Source organism: Lethenteron reissneri, chromosome 46 (assembly GCF_015708825.2).
Source record: "Lethenteron reissneri isolate LAM-NWPU_2019-01 chromosome 46, ASM1570882v1, whole genome shotgun sequence".
In the NCBI taxonomy this organism is placed as follows: domain Eukaryota; kingdom Metazoa; phylum Chordata; class Hyperoartia; order Petromyzontiformes; family Petromyzontidae; genus Lethenteron; species Lethenteron reissneri.
Window position 1 is genome coordinate 11,431,761 of NC_083824.1, and position 18,825 is coordinate 11,450,585.

The 18,825-nt window shown below is 50.2% G+C and overlaps 1 protein-coding gene across 1 annotated transcript; it reads left to right on the forward strand.

Moving 5' to 3' along the window:
- The first annotated feature begins 1,036 nt into the window (after positions 1 to 1,036).
- On the forward strand, positions 1,037 to 17,889 carry ULK3 (unc-51 like kinase 3). The gene is made up of 16 exons (XM_061570685.1): positions 1,037 to 1,169; positions 3,282 to 3,422; positions 4,404 to 4,524; positions 6,505 to 6,609; positions 6,975 to 7,118; positions 8,067 to 8,149; positions 9,043 to 9,198; positions 9,849 to 9,954; positions 11,324 to 11,364; positions 12,527 to 12,629; positions 13,485 to 13,549; positions 14,400 to 14,472; positions 15,243 to 15,283; positions 15,672 to 15,719; positions 16,294 to 16,354; positions 17,023 to 17,889. The coding sequence occupies exons 1-16, from the start codon at positions 1,074 to 1,076 to the stop codon at positions 17,037 to 17,039; spliced, it is 1,401 nt and encodes a 466-aa protein (XP_061426669.1). The 5' UTR covers positions 1,037 to 1,073; the 3' UTR covers positions 17,040 to 17,889.
- The last annotated feature ends 936 nt before the right edge of the window (positions 17,890 to 18,825 follow it).

Sequence of the window (18,825 nt, forward strand, 5' to 3'; positions counted from 1 at the left end):
CCAAGCGGGCGCCTCGCCTCTAAGCCCCATAGCCACCCGCAGCGCACCCCGATCCCTGTGAGCCCCCGTCTCGGGTGGGTGGGTTCAGCCTGGGCGAGTGACGGTGGGTGGGGGAGCGAGTCCGACGACGCTAGAGTGCAGCAGCAGCAGCAGCTGCACGATCACCCATTTGTCCTGTCAGAATCAGAATCGTTATTTATGCTGCAGAAATCCTATGAGCTACAGAAGCGTCGGGTCAAGCAACCCGCAGTTCTGACCCCGTGCCCCTATTGGACATCAGCGAAAAAAGAGCGTCAGAGCTCATTGGATTTCTCCTCCAGTATGAATAAATATTCCGATGCTGACATTTTCCCGGCACCTCCTCCAACCTCTGGAGCCGAACCTCTCCCTCCCCACGTGACAGGTGGGAAAGCGGTGGGGGGAAGGGGGCCGGGGGGAGAAGAATTGGGGAGTAGGGGGGAGAGGGGGGAAGAAAGGGGGAAGGAGGGGGAAGGAGGGGGGAGGAGGGGGGAAGGAGGGGGAAGGAGGGGGGAGGAGGGGGGGAATGGGGGGGAGAGGGGGGGGAGAAGGGAGGAGAAGGGGGGGAGGAGGGGGAGGAGGGGGGAGGAGGGGGAGAGGGGGGGGAGGAGGAGAAGGGGGAAGGGGGAGAAGAGAGGAGAAGGGGGGAGGAGGGGGGGGAGGAGGGGGGTGAGGAGGGGGAGGAGGGGGGAGGAGGGGGGGAGGAGGAGGGGGAGGAGGGGGGAGGAGGGGGGGGGAGAAGGGAGGAGAAGGGGGGGGGAGAAGGGAGGAGAAGGGGGGGGAGGAGGGGGGAGGAGGGGGGAGGAGGGGGAGGAGGGGGGAGGAGGGTGGGAGAGGAGGGGGAGGAGGGGGGGAGGAGGGGGGAGGAGGGGGGGGAGGAGGGGGGGAGGAGGGGAGGAGGGGGGAGGAGGGGGAGAATGGGGGAGAATGGGGGGAGAGGAGGGGGGAGGAGGGGGAGGGGCAGTTTCCGCTCAGCCTTGACGGAGCTCAACCACCCGGCGGGTCACGTGACCCGCTCCGCCGCGCGTCACGTGACCCACCCCGCAGGCCCCGCGATGTCTGCGCTGGCCCCGCCGCGGCTGCCCGGGTTGGTGCTCACCGAGCGGCTGGGCTCGGGCAGCCACGCCACGGTCTACCGGGGCTACAGCAAGGTGGCCAGGCTACACCACCACCACCACCCGCTCGCACTGCTCGCCCGTCGCCTCACGGCTGGTCTTATATTATATCTGTGCCGTGCCGTGTGTCAAGGCCTGTAGTGTGAGTGTGTGTCAAAGCTGTCTCTGACCTGTGTGTGTCAGGCCTGGAGTGTGCCAGTGCTGTGTGTCAGGGCTCTGTGTCAGGCATGTCTGTGTGTGTGTCAGACCTATTTGTGTGTCAGGCTCGTGTGTGCGTCAGTACTGTGTGTGTAAGAGCTATACGTGTGTGTGTCAAGGCTGTGTGTGTCAGAGCTGTACGTGTGTGTCAGGGCTGTGTGTGTGTGTCATGGCTGTGTGTGTCAGGGCTGTGTGTGTCAGGGCTGTGTGTGTCAGGGCTGTGTGTGTGTGTCAGGGCTCTGTGTGTGTGTGTCAGTACTGTGTGTGTGTAAGGGCTATACGTGTGTGTGTGTCAGGGCTGTGTGTCAGGGCTGTGTGTGTGTCAGGGCTCTGTGTGTGTGTGTCAGGGCTGTGTGTGTGTGTCAGGGCTCTGTGTGTCAGAGCTGTACGTGTGTGTCAGGGCTGTGTGTGTGTGTGTCAGGGCCGTGTTTGTGTCAGGGCTCTGTGGACGGTGATGGTAGTGGTGTTATGGGATGCTTTTAGCATGAATGGCGCTGTATTAAGTTACACTATTATTATTGTATGGGAGATTGTATGTCCGTATTGAGTCCTGTTCAGAGTCTGAAACATAGCAACTCCAGGCGTGTAACCAAGTGTACCGTAGTGGTCAACTGTATCTCTATAGGGTGTTTGACAGGTGAGTTAATGTCCATGTGGATGTACAGGTCAGAGCTGGGCTGCATGGGCCATACTCAACCGATCCGGTGTTTGACTTCTTTAACATATGCTGCTTAGAAATCAATGGATAATAAGCCCCCCATATCTTGACGGACTAAATGTAAAAACATGTAAAAAAAAATGTTTTACATTTTCACGGTAAAGCTGACCCTCGTCTGTTTGTAATATCAAGATGTTGACGTGTGTCCACAAGCTCACGCGGTGTCAGCATAGTAACCTAAACTAAACTATGTTTTATTTTACCAGGTAAGGCCCACTGAGCTATATTTAGATATTTTTTCAGGAGCGACCTGGCTATCACAAATGATAGCTCAACGAAGTGGCTTATCATTGTGTGGAAATTGAGAGCTTATACTCGAAATGCATGTTGCTTCTTAATGTGGAGGGAAAAACCAGAGGACCCGGAGAAAAATCCACGTGACCATAGGGAGATAGACATGCAACCTCCAATTATACAGCAGGCGTCAGGGTCGGGATCGAACCCACGACCTCCTGCATCCCAGGCGAGGTAGTTAACATCTCACCACAACGGCGCCCTGTCTCTACACATTTAAGGCTTTGAGTTCTGCCAGTAACAATTTGGGAACTGCTTGCTGGGCTGCGCCCTGATGAAACTAGTACTGTCAATGCTGCCCACTTGATGAAACTGAAATGTGCACTTGCTAACAGATGAAGTAATCGCTGTCAATGACTGCAACATGATAACGCCGGTCTGGTCTTGTGACACGTCCAGACCGCACCTCCGATTGAGCACGTGTTGGCTATGTACGCAAAAGAAGTTCAACATACACGCATGCATGCAACACAAAGCGACCGTGGAAATCCTCAAGTATGGTCAAGAATTGCTTCCGTGCCCTTCTTAGCTCGTGCATCTGTCAATGAAGATAATTGATGTCATCAGCCTCATCTGAACTTAGCCCTCTGTCTGTACTGGTTTATATTATTTAAAGCAAGGATACAAATAACACTGTTTGATGTTAAATTCATAAAACCATAGCATTCTCTCCTAATTCACTTTATATTGTAAACAATATGGATGCGTGCTCTATTTGCTTAATATCGAATGGCAAATGGCCAATTGACAAATAGCTATGGTACACTAATGTGGAATACATGGATCATGCCTTGGCCACAAGATCTGTAACTATTCCTGGGTTTTGTATTCCGACATTTGCTCAACTTTTTTTGTTTGTTAAACTCGCCGTCTCTTTCAGTAACTCGGCTTTGTCTCCGGGCTGCCTCCGCCCCCTTTGTGCTGTCCCCCATCACTAGACTAACAGTCGGGAGGTGGTGGCCGTGAAGTGCATTTCCAAGAAGAGTTTGACGCGCAGCTCCACGGAGAACTTGCTCACCGAGATAGAGATCCTGAAGAGCGTGCGCCACCCACACATCGTGGAACTCAAGGACTTCCAGGTGCGCCGCGCGCGACTCCGCCACGGATGTAACTTGTGTATCATGTATTATGGATAACGTATGTATGTTGAAGTCCCTTCGCACCGTACGTAAGCCAACCGTGCTAATCTGTGGGTCTCTGTGGGTGTCTTTCTAGGTCTCTCTGTGGCTCTCTGTGAGTCTCTATGGGTCTGGGTGTCTGGGTACAGGTGTCTGTGGGTCTCTGTGTATGTATGTACATTTATTTTAAATGGTCAACTCGGTTTACCATCCGTACAAAGTGATACTCGTTTTATTGACCCCAGAGGTATGATGGTCAATTCAACCATTCCCCCAAGTAGGATTTGACTGCGCAACCTTTTGATTGTGAGCCGCTTGTTCTATCGCCGGGCCACCTGCCGTGGGACTGTGGAATTTCCACCTCGGTGGTACCGGTGTAGATGAGCGCCGGGTGGCTCCCCGGTGTTGTTGTGGGTTGCACGTGGTGCCACTTGCTCATCTTTTCTCTACTTTACACTCCTATCATTGTTTTGCATTGTTTGTTGTTGTAACCTGCTGACACCGTGTCCCGATTGGACATCTGTGAAGGAGAGCTTCATAGCTCATCGGATTCCTCCTTCAGTCTAATTCCTCCTTAAGTCTAAATCAAGGTTCTGTTTCCGATAACTAAACTATTTTTTATTTTACCAGGTAAGGCCCACTGAGCTATATAGCTCCATTACAGAAGCGACCTGGCCACAAATGATATCTCAACGAAGTGGCTTCTCACGTGGAAATTGATCGCAGCCAAATACTCTAAACGCACGTTTCTAAATGTGGAGGCAAAACCCGGAGGACCCAGAGAAAAATCCACGCGACCACGGGGAGAGAGAGACACGCGAACTCCAAATATACGGGCGTTAGGGTCGGGATAGAACCCACGACCTTCTGTATACCAGGCGAGGTATTTAACAATCTCGCCACCGTGGCGTTGTGTGCACCCGCACGCCGTGTGTCTCGCAGTGGGACCATGAGAACATCTACCTCATCATGGAGTTCTGCGGGGGGGGCGACCTCTCCCGCTTCATCCGCAGCCGACGCCGCCTCCCGGAGAAAGCCGTGCGCCGCTTCCTGCAGCAGCTGGGTGCGCACCAGGGTCGTTGAAATCGTCACTTTTTTTTTCACATTGCCGCAAACCAAACGAGGAAACCGGTTTAAACCGGTTTCCGGTTTACCGCACGTCTAGAATGTCGAGCAACAAACACGGTGGTTTCACCTTTTAACTGAGCAACGAAGGGAGCCGCGCCAGAGCGGTATCATCGTTAACACTGAACTTGCAATCCAGAGGCCATCCGTTCAATTCCATCTCCCGGCCCAACAGTTTCCACAATTCCTCCCCCCCACCCACCACCTACGTTCACCCAGCGTTACTAATGGCTTCACCACAGTCGATCGGCAGGTAGCGTGTGGGTGGGGGTAATGTGGTCAGCGTGGAAGAGTAGACCAAATGCCCCCTTAGAGCTCTCGCAGGCTTTTCCTCCGGCAGTGGCAGGAGCGAGAAATTCCGCAGTGAAAAGAGCGCACCTACACAGGGAGGATGGGTAACTACGCTCCCTTGAGAGTGGTACATGCACCGCCACGCTTGACCGTTCCTTCGTCTGAACGTTACTTCTTCATGGGGCGGCAGGGTACCGCGGTGGTCACACTTGTAGCCCACAGCAGGAACGGCCCAGGTTCAATTCCGGACTCGTTGGGGGTGGGGGGGGTTGTGTATTTCCCCTCTGGTCTCAATTGGTTTCCTTCAGCTGCTCTGATTTCATCGCTGTCAACCCATACGGTTTACCCGTATCTTTGTACAAGGAAATAGAGTTTTCAGGTCCATACGGCGTACAGCCGTTTCAATACGGCCAAACATTTTTTTATCGTCTATTTGTGGTTCTCCCTTGTGACGGGACTTTTTAGGATGAACGTTGAGATTTATAAGTAGCACGGGGTGACCAATAAGGTCTGAATTGGTCTGTAATAAGGTAGGGCACTGATAAGGGATTGACAGGTATGTGATTTACTCCCATAACTAAACAACCATACAATGTAACCGCCATTGGCCAAACATCCCAATGCTGAAATATTACCTGGGAACACTCAATCGGGATTACACAGCAGAAGCAACAGCAGCAACATCATCCCATACTTTGAAACACTTGGCAGGACCCTCCTGAAAAGGTTTTGAGACTCAGCGAGGCTTTTCTGGGTCAACAAGCTAAATTAAATCAATATATATTTAAGCTGCTAGGTATTTGAAGCTCTGCATGGGGCTGTGGTCAAGGATTCAGATTATAAGCTTTTAGTTGCAGATGTTAAGCGTTAAGCTAATAATAATACTTTCATTTCATACGGCGTCATTCATGCTAATAGCCTCCCATAATGCTGACAATCATATATATAAGGACCAAATCCCATGTACAGCCACTGCCAAGCAAATGAAAACCCTACTACCAGGGAAAATCTAAAATGAATAAAAGAAATTAAGAATCGGCACCAAAACAAAAAGCACAAACAACAACACTTTCCACAACAAAAACGTCGGTCCATAAGGTCTACTACACATCCCAGACCACAATCCAAACTTCCCAAGCAAGCCAGGAAACCTTCACTGGAGGGGCGGTGGTGGAGTGCCAAAAAGTTACGACTCATACCAATCGGGGGAGATAAACGATTCAGAGTTGCAGGTGGATTCTTTGACGGGGCGAAGTTGAAGACTCGTAAGAGTGCCGCTACAGTAGCTTCAGATGGACTTTGCGGTGAGGTCTAAGCTCTTGCAAAACTCGAGGAAGGCAAATCGAGTGATTGAAACACACTTGGAAGAACAAGAGAAGATGCAGGCTTAATTAAAGACGTTAAAAGCCAAATGAAAGACATGACAGACCGAGTTATAACAATACCAATTATTGAGATAAGCAGGCAAAAATAATAGAAACAATTGCATTTCATTGTAGTACAGATGCGAATTATGCAACATTTGGGATCTGGCAGCGTTGTCGGCACTGGTCACAATGTCTCTCTCACCTTAGACCCAGCTTTTGTGTTTTGTGTATGTGCCTGATTGTGACATTTTCCGTGGCAGCTTCAGCCTTGCAGCATCTCTACGAGCGCAAAATATCCCACCTGGATCTGAAGCCCCAAAACATTCTGCTCACTTCCTGCAGCCACCCGACTCTCAAAGTGGCAGGTACGGCTGTCGGGACCATTCCCGTTGATGCCATCGCCTTCTCCATCACGTCATCATCTTGAGTTGACGCGCATACCTTCTAGCTCAGTGTGCTTGCAGTAGCCCACCACCTGTTATTGTTTTATCGTCATGCTTTAGTAGCCAGAAGAGCCTCACTGAGTCTCAGTACACCTGTTTCAGGAGGTTCCTACCAAGTTTTTTTTTTACAGCAGATGCTGAGATAAATTAATCAAAAGAGAATACACTATAGACAAGAACTTAATAAAATGTGTATTTTTTTTTTAATGCAGGCCAGGTGGCGATCCTGCATGTGATAAAGCGGGAACGATCTGCGAGTGTGAATGACGCTGCGTGCCTTTCCGCAGACTTCGGCTTTGCCCAGTACATGGTGCTGGAGGACGATTGCCGCTCACTCCGCGGCTCGCCGCTCTACATGGCGCCCGAGATGGTTTGCCGAGGCCAGTACGATGCCAAAGCCGACCTGTGGTCTGTGGGCATCATTCTGTACGGTGCGTCCTTTTGCACGGCTTGCCACTGCGTTCCGGTGATATCCCGGTTAATCGGTAGAACCCGTGCCTGGCGATCGGCGATGGTGCCAGCAGTAGTCCGTGATGGCCACGCTCTGATGCAAGAGTTCGTGTTATCGCTTGCGGTGTGTGAGCACACCACGGTGTATGTCTTGTCCTCCGCTCGCTTTGCAAGACATTTATTTTTAAAACAAATGTAAATATTTGAATGTTTTAATTCCTATGGCAGGGACGAGTCTGACCTCCCACGGGGCAGTTAGCGATGTCTGCGTACTAAGTGGTATTAAATTGTGGGATGATGACCGCGTTTCCCCCCAGGCTGGGATTCAGAATCAGAATCTTTATTTGAACTGGAGGAATCTGAGGAGATTACGAAGCTGTCTTTCACAGATCTCCAGTATGGGCGGGTTAACTGTGTTACCGTGTTACCGTGCTGGTCTAGACGGCGCTGGCGGAGTGGGCGTTCACAAGGCCGGTACGGTGGGGCCAGAGTCCGGCCGTGAGCCACCATAAACAACACTCGCAACATTCAAACAGAAACCTGCTCGTGGCAATTGAGCGTTCACATCTCCTATCTGAGCCAAAGTGGCTCAGCGGTGGAGCGTACCAATTGGAAGCTTGCGAGTTCAAATCCAGATTGGGAATTGGCTCTGCCAATCTTCATTCCAGGGTCGATAAAATAGTTACCGCCTCGTCTGGTGGCACAGACTAGGCTGAGAGCATTGCAATGTGGGTGTCACATGACATGCACGCAAGGCATGATGGGAGTTTGTGAGCAGCACACCAGCCTGCATGCATCTCCCGCTACGATGGGGCTTCTCGTCATTTACAGAAAGCATTGGGATTTGAACAGAGAATGCCGTGGCCATGATGCAAATGGAATTGTTGTTGGGGTGGGCGAGGGCTCACCCTGGCTCTTGTGTCTTGCAGAAGCGATCTTTGGGGAGCCACCCTTCGCCTCGCGCTCCTTCACCGAGCTGGAGGAGAAAATCAAGAGCGATCGCCCAATCGAGGTACGCTGTGTTCACAAGTGCCGCCTTGTTGTACGCTGACAAATTGACCCCAGTAGCTCAAGCGTGTGTCGTGTGAGAATGTAAAGCAAAAGTCAGAATCAAGTCACAGTGGGCCCCCCCCCCCCCCCCCCCCTGGCTCAGACAGGAGTGACGCAGTGTTCATCGCTGCTGGCGTTTCTGGGCCAGTGCTGAATAGACACACAGGATACATGTGCTGTGTTCAGCTTAACCTTGTGTCACGCTGTGTGTGTATGTGTGTGTTGCAGAGTGTGTGTGTGTTGTGGGGAGTGGTAGTGCAGCGGTTAGCGCACTGCGCTACAAACCTTGCAACCCGAGTTCGATTCCTGCTCACAGCCAACACCAGTGACTTTTATCTGAACCGGTCCTGGGCCTCCCCTAAGTCGACTCGGCCTCAAATGAGTACCAGGTGCGGTGTATAAACATCGCCACTGGAGAGGCAAAGTCGGCCGGGCGTCGTGCTGGCCACCCACGCCTTCTTGTGCCTTCACTAGGTGCTCACTAACTGCATTTGCCCCAACAGTCTGTTAAGGCTACACGGGGAGTCTTTTTGTGTGTTGGGGTGCGGTAGTGTAGTGGTTAATGCACTGCCTTTACTAACCCGACGACCCAAGTTCGATTCGCGCTCACGGCCAACACCGGTGACGATTATATCAACTGGTCCTGGGGCTCCCCTAGATCGACTCGGCTTCAAATAAGTACCTGGTAAGGTGCGTAAACATCGGCATTCGGGAGGCAAAAGCGTTTGGGGCGTGGTGCTGTCCACTCCACCCCCTCGTGCGCCGTGCCGGCATTTACAGGTGCTCGCTAACGGCACTTGGCCCTACTGTTTGTTAAGGCTATACTGGGGGCCCTTTGCCTTTGGTGTGGAGCAGCTGCCGCCCGGCGTGCACGTGTCGCCCGCGTGCCGCGACCTGCTGGAGCGGCTGCTGGTGCGCGACCCCGAGCGCCGCATCTCGTTTGAGGAGTTCTTCTCGCACCCGTTCCTCGACCTGGAGCACATGCCCAGCGCCAGCAGCCTGGAGATGGCAGTGAGTCCACCGCCACCACCGCCACCGCTTCAACGGTCCTTGAGCCACGAGCCCAACAAAACAACCATTTGGTAACACCCAGGGTGGCCAAATGCTAATGTGGATTTTCTTCCAAGCTTTCTATCTCTGGATCACAGCTATGCATGATAGCACCGTCACCGTGGAAGCTTCAAATGATAATGATACAAAGGTTTTAATGGAGAATATCATTACTGGGGTGAAAAAAACAATATAAAACGCCTATGGATGCGAGTGTCTATCAAACAAAGGGTGTGTACAGAAAGCTTTCTTCCCAGGTAGATGCTAAGATGAGCCCTAGGTACTCACTGTTAACAATTCCGTCTGAATGGAATAGAGTGTTGCTCCCTCTCACACGTGAGGTTTCTTCGGGTGCTGCGGTTTCCTGCCACGTGTTAACAATCGTTAAATTGGCCGATAACACCTCGATATATAGAGGAATGCAGAGCTTGGACAATTGTTGGTGCCGGGTCCTCACCGCTTCGGCTGCCTTCCCGCTGGTCTGCAGCTGCTCCTGGGGCCTCTTGAATCCGTTCTCCCTTTGAGAGAGTGAGCGAACACTGCGCGTGTTGCAAGTTGATATAATGACTATTAGTGCTCGCGGCGTGCTCACGCGGGCCGTGTGTCCGCAGGTTTCCCTGGTGACGGAAGCGGTGCAGAAAGACCAGAAGGGAGACTTGCAAGGCGCCCTAAACCTCTACTGCCAGTCCCTAGAGTTCTTCATACCCGCACTGCACTGTAAGTGGCCACACCAAAGGACCGACTAAGCACTCGCCATCTTGCCGTCCTACGGGTAAAACCTCTTCTATTGCCCGAGAACACATTAATATGTAGAGGACTGCAGAGCTTGGACGGTTGTTGGTGCCGGCTCCTCACCGCTTAGGCTGCCTTCCCTCGCTTGTCTGTAGCTCCTTCTCCTCCTGGTGCCTCTGAATCGCCCTCTCTTTCTCTCTGCGCGAGAGAGAGAGAGAGAGCGATCCCCCTTGCCTCCCAGAGCTCAGGCTCGGTTCCCTATCCTCTCTCCACCGTTTTAAATCGTTCGTGACAAAAAAGAGCCTCCTTAGCTTTTACAAACATTTATTAAGTAAGAACAAACACTTACATTTGAAAATCCTTAAGCACTTTTTTGCATGCACATCACATTTCCTCTTCTCAGACGTAATGAGAGGCGAAAACATAAAAAAAAATGAAGAAAATTGACAAACAATGAGGAACGCTACGGAAGAGACAATGCGTTCGCTCCGGGCGCAGCTGCAGACCGTCGGGCTACACTGTACATACGGCGGAAGGCGACGAGTCTGCCCGCGTCACGCACAGACTCGTCACCTCGGCGTCGGTAGCAGTCGTTAGGTGGTTATTACTGTGGGGGTCTTACGATAAGAATGGTCGTGAAAGCGGTGGGGGGCGGGCGGGGGGGTCGGGGGTCACCTGCATTCCCCTCGATCCGCCGCGTTCGCTTCGCCACGCGCTCGCCCCTCTACAACCGCTCACTGCCTCTCCCCCTCGTGTTCGGTGCAGTTTGCCGGTGTCGTATTGTTTATGTTGTACGTTTTTGGCCTCCGTTGTGTTCCGACGTTGCCGCCTGTTCCTCTGTACGGATCACTTTGCTGTTGTTCCCGTGACGATGCATGACAGATCTCCCTTGCAAACTGGCTGGGTGACTTAGCTAAACGGGATTTTTCCGTGTTTTAAAAATAAACATTGAGTTACATTTTCTCTCGCAAACAACCGGGAGCTGTTAGCCTGTCCATATTAACACGTGTTTCTTTCCAATCCAATGCTGGATGAGGGCCCCCCATGTCACGTAAGTCGAGGAGGCTATGTAACAAAACTTCATGTCACTGGTCGGTGTGAGCTGTAAAAGGTGGTTAGCATAGAAGCACAGCGCAACAACTAACATTTCTGCACTACAATCTGCTCCCCACCACATAGCCCCGAAGCCTATAATGCCTGTTATGCATGGTCTTCACCCATACAAGCACTAACCTGCTTAGCTTCTGAGATCTTCCAAGTGGCTCTGAACGTGGGAACAGCTTTATTGTGAAGCCAAAGCATTGGCTCCGTGAATGGACTCAAAAGCTGAGATGTTGTCACCTTTCGATTGCAGATGAAACTGACTGCCGACGGAAGGAAGCGGTGAGGAAAAAGGTCGGTGTCCTCCGGCTCACGATAATAATAATGAAAATGTATAAAGCGCCCTTAAACAATCGTTCTCAGGGCGCGAATGACTTCTCCCCTGTGGCCGTGCACGCTGCTGCAGCGGCACAGCCGACACGGCGTTTCTCTGCCTCAGTTCCCAGGGCTATTCGTCGCAGGAGGGTGGCTCCGTCGTCGCGGGGAGTAGCAGTGTCATGAGCAGGAGTGGTCTGAGGTTGATAGTTACAGGGCCAAAGTTTCGCGAGCCCCAATGTAGCACAACTCCCAAAGCCACTGGGCCCCCGCAGCAGTGCCGTGGCACGCCGGGTGATCTCGGCACGACCGGAGGAGGCAACGGGTGCGTTGAGCTGCCACTGCTGTCCGCGCACATTGGGAGTGGAGGAACCACGACGGCCCAGTGTCCCCGCAGTCACGAATCACCACTGCGTAATAACACGAGCGTATATACCGTACACGGGACTCCATTCTGTAGCTGCACTTGTAAATACAAATGTGAGTTTGTGGAATCTGCTTCGGGGGGGACTGGGGGTGGGGTGCTATAAAGAATCGGTTAGGCGGGTTGAGTACGAACATGATGACTCTAACAAAGGTGGATAGCTTGCAAACAAAGTTCAAGGGTGACCACACTTGGCCAAGAAACGGGGGCACTCGAATCCGTGAACATTTTGTCCAGCAGCCAAGGACAATGTGCCCGTAAGCTCAGACCATGTGATCAGCGAAGCAAGCCGAGTGGACACGGCCGAGGTAGCCAACGAAGAAGACGCCCTATAATGCCTCGCTACATGCGGTGGCAGAAGAAGTTCAACATACAGACACACACCATGCCTCCGTAATCATTACAATGAGTGCCACTCTGGGGAAGTCAACAGTAGGTTTCTTATCTACATACTCGTTCCTGCCGTAGGAACGTGGATCAGGGCTGTGAACGTGAAATGAGCACCGTCTCAATGCTCATTTGAGCACGAAAATTGTTTTCCTTTCAGTTAAATTCGTGCGAGGGCCGCTCCACAATTTGCGTGCTGGCACGGCCTTAACGGTGAATGACAACTTGCCGTCGTTTGCTGTCATCTCATGGTTGACTTCTTCAAACGTTGACAGCCGTTGGACGACGGCATCCCCGGCTCGTCGTCATTGTCGTCGTCTCGTCCCGTAGGTCACTCAGTACATCGCGCGGGCCGAGGAGCTCAAGGTGATGCTGAGGTGCAACTTCCAGGAGACCTGCGTGCGGGCATGCACCTCCCGCGAGATCCTGCTGGGTACTTGTTTCCACGACGTCGCACCGTGCGCTCTCTCGTTTACTATTAACTATTATTAACTTATCAGGTAAGGCCCACTCAGCTTTGTAGCTCTCTTTCAGAAATTATAGCTCGACAAAGTGGCTTATCATGTGGAAATTTATAGCAGTCCAAATACTCTAAACGCACGTTCATTCTAAATGTGGAAGGAAAAATCGGAGTACCCGGAGAAAAATCTACGCGACCAGGGTTGTGATCGGACCCACAACCTCCTGTGTACCCGGCGAGGTAGTTAACATCTCGCCACTGCGGCGCCTTACACATGCCGAGCAATGCCTGCTTCATTTTAAGAAAACATCCCTTTGGCGAACTTAACCCGTAGACTTTCGTAGACAATATTTTGACCTGATTGGGCCTTACAATAGTTTTGACCGAATGTTATTCCGACTTCCCGAATGTTGTCCCGAAGATGCCTGCTTTTGATGTACTTGCAAAAGAAACGCTGCGTATCTTAATCGCCGATAAATTTGGTTTGTGAGGATTGTTGTTCGGCTCACCGCTGTGAGCTCAAACGAGAACAATCGGCGCTCTAAATGCTTGCGCCGCCGCATGACAATTTAAGTAGGCGTGCTGTGGATCTCTCAAGTGCACGGTGGTCACCATCCGCAAGCACCACGCAGACTCAAACCTTACATAGCTTCCTCCAGGTCTGACCGGATCGAGTGCATTCCAGGTGCTCTGCCACAGGCGTCAAGGTCGGCGAATGTTCGCCGGAGGGTTTTTGGCGTGGGCGTAACCCGCGTTCAGCGCCTAATGGGCATTGTCCTTCGTGAGTGAACGGCCGATGGATTAAATGTAGTATGATTCTGCTCTCAGAAATGTCGAAAGACAAGCCCCGCCTCCACAAGGCCCTCCAGCTGGCACAGCAAGCCGTCACACTGGTAGGTGGACCATTGCTCTTGCCGTGGCTCTGTGTTCTGCAGTCACCCATTGTCCCGTCGCTTTCAGCATCACACATTGCGTGATGTCGGATTGTTGCGTCTCGAACTCGCGTCCACGGAGGGCTGCGCATTATCTGGGTAGAAATGGCATGTCCAATGAAAAAAATAACTTTTTATTTGTACTGTAACCGTGGGATTTTGTATGATATAATTGTCATTTTGTATAATCGGAGAATTTTTTTTGCATGTTTTGCCACAACTATGTGTGGTTAATGCTGACTTGATTTCTTATAAAATTTACTGTTTGGTGTTTGAATATCTTCACACCTTTTTTATTGCTAAAAAGGGTAAAACCAATTTTTTTCATAATTTTTGATAATGGCAAAAAGGTCCTGTAGATAATCATCTCTTTTTTTTTACAAGTGTTTCCTCACACAATGAATGACACATTTCAGGCTTTTATTTACCTAAACTAACAATTTGGTCTGCCATGATTTACATATCCAAGCTCGATTGTCATTTTGTTTGGAAAATCGGGAACACGTGGCTCGTAAGCCACCCACGCCTCCCTGAACATCACCAAAGAAATACAAAGATCACAAGAGGCAGACAGAGCCAATTAGTTTTGACCGCCTTGAATACGCTTTCAAAGCCAACACTGGGCACTGTTCATCAATAGCGGTTGTCACAGATCCATACGTGAAACCTTCCTCCACTCGATTAACACTCTTAATTCGTGTAACATTGAGAGCGCATTGCATAAGGCTGTGTAGTACCCCCCACCCCCCGGTTAACTCTGGTTAAGGGAGGGCAGGCCGGCGAATGCTGAAGCCCGTGCGTTGGCCCGCAGGAGGAGGACGGTGCCGAGCCGGTGCTGGAGCTCTACCAGGAGGCGCTGGGGGAGCTCATCCTCATGCTGGCAGGTGAGGGCTGCACGGGGCAGCATGTGGCAGGGCAGTGCGTGGCACGGGGAGCATGTGGAGGAGCAGTGCGTGGCAGGGCAGTGCGTGGCACGGGGAGCGTGTGGAGGGGCAGCGTGTGGTGTGGCAGGGCAGTGCGCAGCACAGGGAGCGCTTGTCTAGTCGCTCGCTCGTCTTAGTGCACCTAGCGTCGCTACGCTTTATCGCACTATTGGAGTGTTGATAAGGAATTGCAAATGTACATATGTACATTGAAATTCTTTTGCAACTGTACTTAGCCAACCGTGCCAATCGGAGGTACGGGGAAGGACAATAACAAACATTTTAAAAGCAGTTGATAATATAACATATTTACGGGAGAAGAGGCCTCCTCCTATCTGCATTGTGATACGCAATGCAGATAGGAGCATCCTAATGCAAACCCTGCTATTCTCCTGGAGTACTATTTATATACGTGACCTAATGACCTTTATTTACTTGGTTTTGATTTAGTAACAATTTAGTAATTAGAACAAGTTTTAACTAATTGCTCGTGATTGTATAAGTGTATTTTCACGAGGTAACTTGTACGGTGATTTTAACAAACCAATCTCGTCGCAAAAAATACATTTTCCCAGGGTTAAATGTGAATCATCTCAGGTACCACCCTTAAGAGATTGACACTCATAGCGAGGACTTCGGGTCTTCGTGTGTTTTGTCAAAATGTTTTATTAATTACCCAATTCTACAAAACGGTCATTGTATCCCAGTAACCAGGTAATCTCTTTTTACAGCTGAACAGGAAGGCAGAAGAAAGCAGCTCCTTCACTCGGAGGTAAATCTTGCAACAGAATTGTAGCTCTCAAGTCAAGTTTAGTTAATGTTTTTAACCGAGTGAGGAACTTAAGAGCCCAGGATTATAATCTCACTTGCACGAGTGACCTGGGTCATGAAAATGACAAAGAGAAAAACAAATAAAATAAAGTGCAGCGATGAAGCAGATAGAAATTGGGGCAAAAAACATCTGTGCCGTGTAAGAGTGTCAGTAAAGACGTATAAACAACTGCTGTTTGGTAGATATCACAAAGCTTGATAGGCGAATCATGTTTCTTCCGTAACAAATCGCAAATTCACAATTGTTCGGTCTCATGTGCGTTTCCATCCAGAGCAGATGGTGTGTGTTGTTTATCAGCTTCGAACAACAGATGTCTTTTCATCACCAGATTCAGAATGTCATGAGCAGGGCTGAGCGCATCAAACAAGACAATAAGGTGCAGCTCTCCACCAGTGTTGCGTCTTTTTTTGTGTATAACTGTGACTAATACTTGTAAGACATTGATGCACAGCGATGTGCATACATACGTACAGCCAGACATATATGTGTAAAGGTATGCAAAAGAATGATAATAATAAGTTCCTTTCAAAATATACGATTTAATTCTATTTTAATTGCTTTACAAATGCGTTTGCATTTTGAGTTGTGCTTTTATAGTCAATGTTTTCGACACTGTGTGGTCGAGACAACCTCTCAGAAACTGCGTTGTAACGCGGTGCGCCCGGTCCACGTTGTAACGGACGCATTCCGCGCTGTGCGAAAAGTGTTGCCAAGTGGAAGAACCGCGTTGTAGCGAAAACGCGTTGTGTGAGCACGCGTTACACGAGGAGGACTTACGTTAATTTGTTTTCATTGTGTCTGCAGCATGGGGTACACGTGCTCCACTCCGGACAGTAATGCATGCGCAGAGAAAATGTTTACGACCAATGCTAAAGCTATGGGACCTGTAAGAGCTACAGTGTTAAATGGAACAAAGCTTTGTCACTGATTTGTGATTTGTTTAATTCTAGATGCGGGAGTCGAAGGACACTGCTCTGGAAGCAGGGGAGCTCTCCGACTCTGTGAGAACAGGTACATTGTGAATCGAGCTTCCCCAGTAACACAGACATGCTTCCACCCCCGTGACAGATGAGTTCAGGTCCAGAGGTCACCAAGGCTATTGTTGCTGATGCCACGAAATGTCGTTTATTTCGCGAGATCCCTCGGCTGTTGTGAAATCAACACATTACCCCCACAGTCTCCCGTTAAAGAATTAAAGAAGTCCTCTTTGAGCGTCTTCGTGACCGCGCAGAAGTCTTCGACACTCGTCTCCTGGTTCCGCTCCGCCCTCTCAAACTGCTCCTCCTCCGTCTCCACGCAAGGACTGTGCGATGGGGGCCCACGAGGCTCCATCCTCAGCCCTCTGCTCTTCTCAATGTAGCTCCTCGCTGTCGGCAAAATCACCTCTAGGGTTCAAGTCGAACCCCGTTTCTATGCTGACAATGGGCAGTTCTACGCCGCCATTCACTCCATGAGCCCAGCTTCACTTGATGCTCTCGTTGTACAATTCACAGTGAATCTGCACTCAGCATTCCAAGTACATATACTTAGAACTGCAATTACACCATACGTAGCCGGCCATGCTAAACGTAGCCAACCATGCTCAAGTTAAAATAAAAAACATTTTAGATTTTCATCACTTGTGACGTCAGCAGCTGTACTTAAACCCGCTCGGTGTTGTTCGTTGTGGTCTCTTTCAGCGTGTACGATACAGTAGCGCTGCTGTGGGAGCGCTCGGCATCTGAGCGATTGGAGCGGCGTGGAGAACGGTGCGACACCTTTGGAACGCTGAATTTAGTGCACAGTAGGAAGGGCGTTATGGTGTACATTCTCTATGCGGCTTTGAAAAAGCTGTCAAACTCGCGCCGTGGCGATTAAATGTGTACAGGTGACCATTTCACCTTGACACCCGCTGGGGAACAGGCTTTGCGACGTGGAGACGGACTGGCTGTTTAACTTGAGAACTTACACCATACGTAGAGACACATGAAGCGTGTCCATGCCATTGTTTGTTCCCCGTAGTCTTTGCGTGCAGAGATGCACAGAGATCCCTGAAACGTACGATGCAGAGCAGTTTTCCGGTGCAAAATATCACCGTGCAATTGTTGGGCATGTGCCTGAGCTTGTACTGCAACCCTTTAGGAAGATAAATGAGAAAATGTGCCATGCACCGATGCACATGTATTGTACGTTATATTTCATCGCAGTATTTAAATGAGATATTTTGAAGCTACGTAGTGTGTGCAATTTTACGTGTATCTCAATGCATATGAAAAAACATTAACATACACGTTGGTTTAAGTTGCTTATTTAATATTACGAGGCAGTCTATGATTTGTATTTAAATATTGGTATAATATATATATAGGGAGGCTCTTAGATATTTATATGGCCAGGATGTCCTTGTATACCAGCGGTAAGGGTAGGTGGGGCGAGGGGTCACACCCTTGCCATGACCCCTTTTCCAAGACTTGAGATTTTAGGTGCCGTGATCATACCTGGAGCCGTCATGGTCCCAGGCTCCGCATATGAAGTTCTCTATAAATAAACGTGTTCATCACATTGAATGGCCGTGCCCGTGTATTGTGTTCTGCTGTGCAGTATTTCTTCCTCCTGGTCATACTTTTTTACGCAGTGCCACAAGTTCCTGGTTTAAATTGTCAGCCTTTACATTGTTTGATGCTGACATCTGCTAGTGCTACTTCTACTCGTATTTGATATATTTCACGAACTTAAATGTGAGTGGAGTGGTGAGTAGCACACTGAAACTCGGGTCAACACAGTAACATGAGTTTGTTTACCAGTCACGTTGGGATTACAAACTTTCTCTTGTGTTGTTGAAGTGTGTGTGTGGATGTGTGTGTGCGGTTAGCGTGCTGCGCTACGAACCTGGTGACCCGGTTCGATTCCCACTCACGGCCAACACCGGTGATGATTATCTGAACCGGCCCTGGGCCTCCCCTAGGTCGACTCAGCCTCAAATGAGTACCTGGTCCGATGTGTAAACATCGTCACTAGGGAGACAAAGGCGGCCGGGCGTGGTGTTGGCCACCCACCCCCTCGTGTGCCGTGCCGGCCTTTATAGGTGCTCGCTAACAGCACTTGCCCCTACAGTCTGTTAAGGCTATACGGGGGATCTTTTGTTGTGACAATGTCCAGTTCACTTGGTAGCGGAGATTCACAAGTCTCAAGATGTCTGGCTCTTGCCGAAGGATAATAGATTAGCGTAACCGGTGTTTGGCGTTGCCATTATCTTGCCAGGTCGCTTCTGAAAAAGAGCTACATAGCTCAGTGGGCTTTACCTGGTCAAATAAAATAGTCGTTAAATATGATTTGGGTCTTTCGGTAAAGTCACGTAGATCGGTTTGTTATTTTCGTTTCAACCTATCTACGTGACGTTACCGAAAGACCCAAAGAATATGAATTCCTGCAGTAACGAAAGCTTTAAATAAAGATTTCGTCGTTAAATAGTTAAAATAGTTTTCACGGTAAAATAATAATTA

Excerpts from the sequence above, each read along its gene's own strand:
- ULK3 (XM_061570685.1), top strand. The coding sequence starts at position 1,074 with ATGTCTGCGCTGGCCCCGCCGCGGCTGCCCGGGTTGGTGCTCACCGAG. Across the intron at positions 4,525-6,504 it reads CCGCTTCCTGCAGCAGCTGG|CTTCAGCCTTGCAGCATCTC; the intron begins GTGCGCACCAGG and ends TTTCCGTGGCAG. Across the intron at positions 12,630-13,484 it reads CTCCCGCGAGATCCTGCTGG|AAATGTCGAAAGACAAGCCC; the intron begins GTACTTGTTTCC and ends TTCTGCTCTCAG.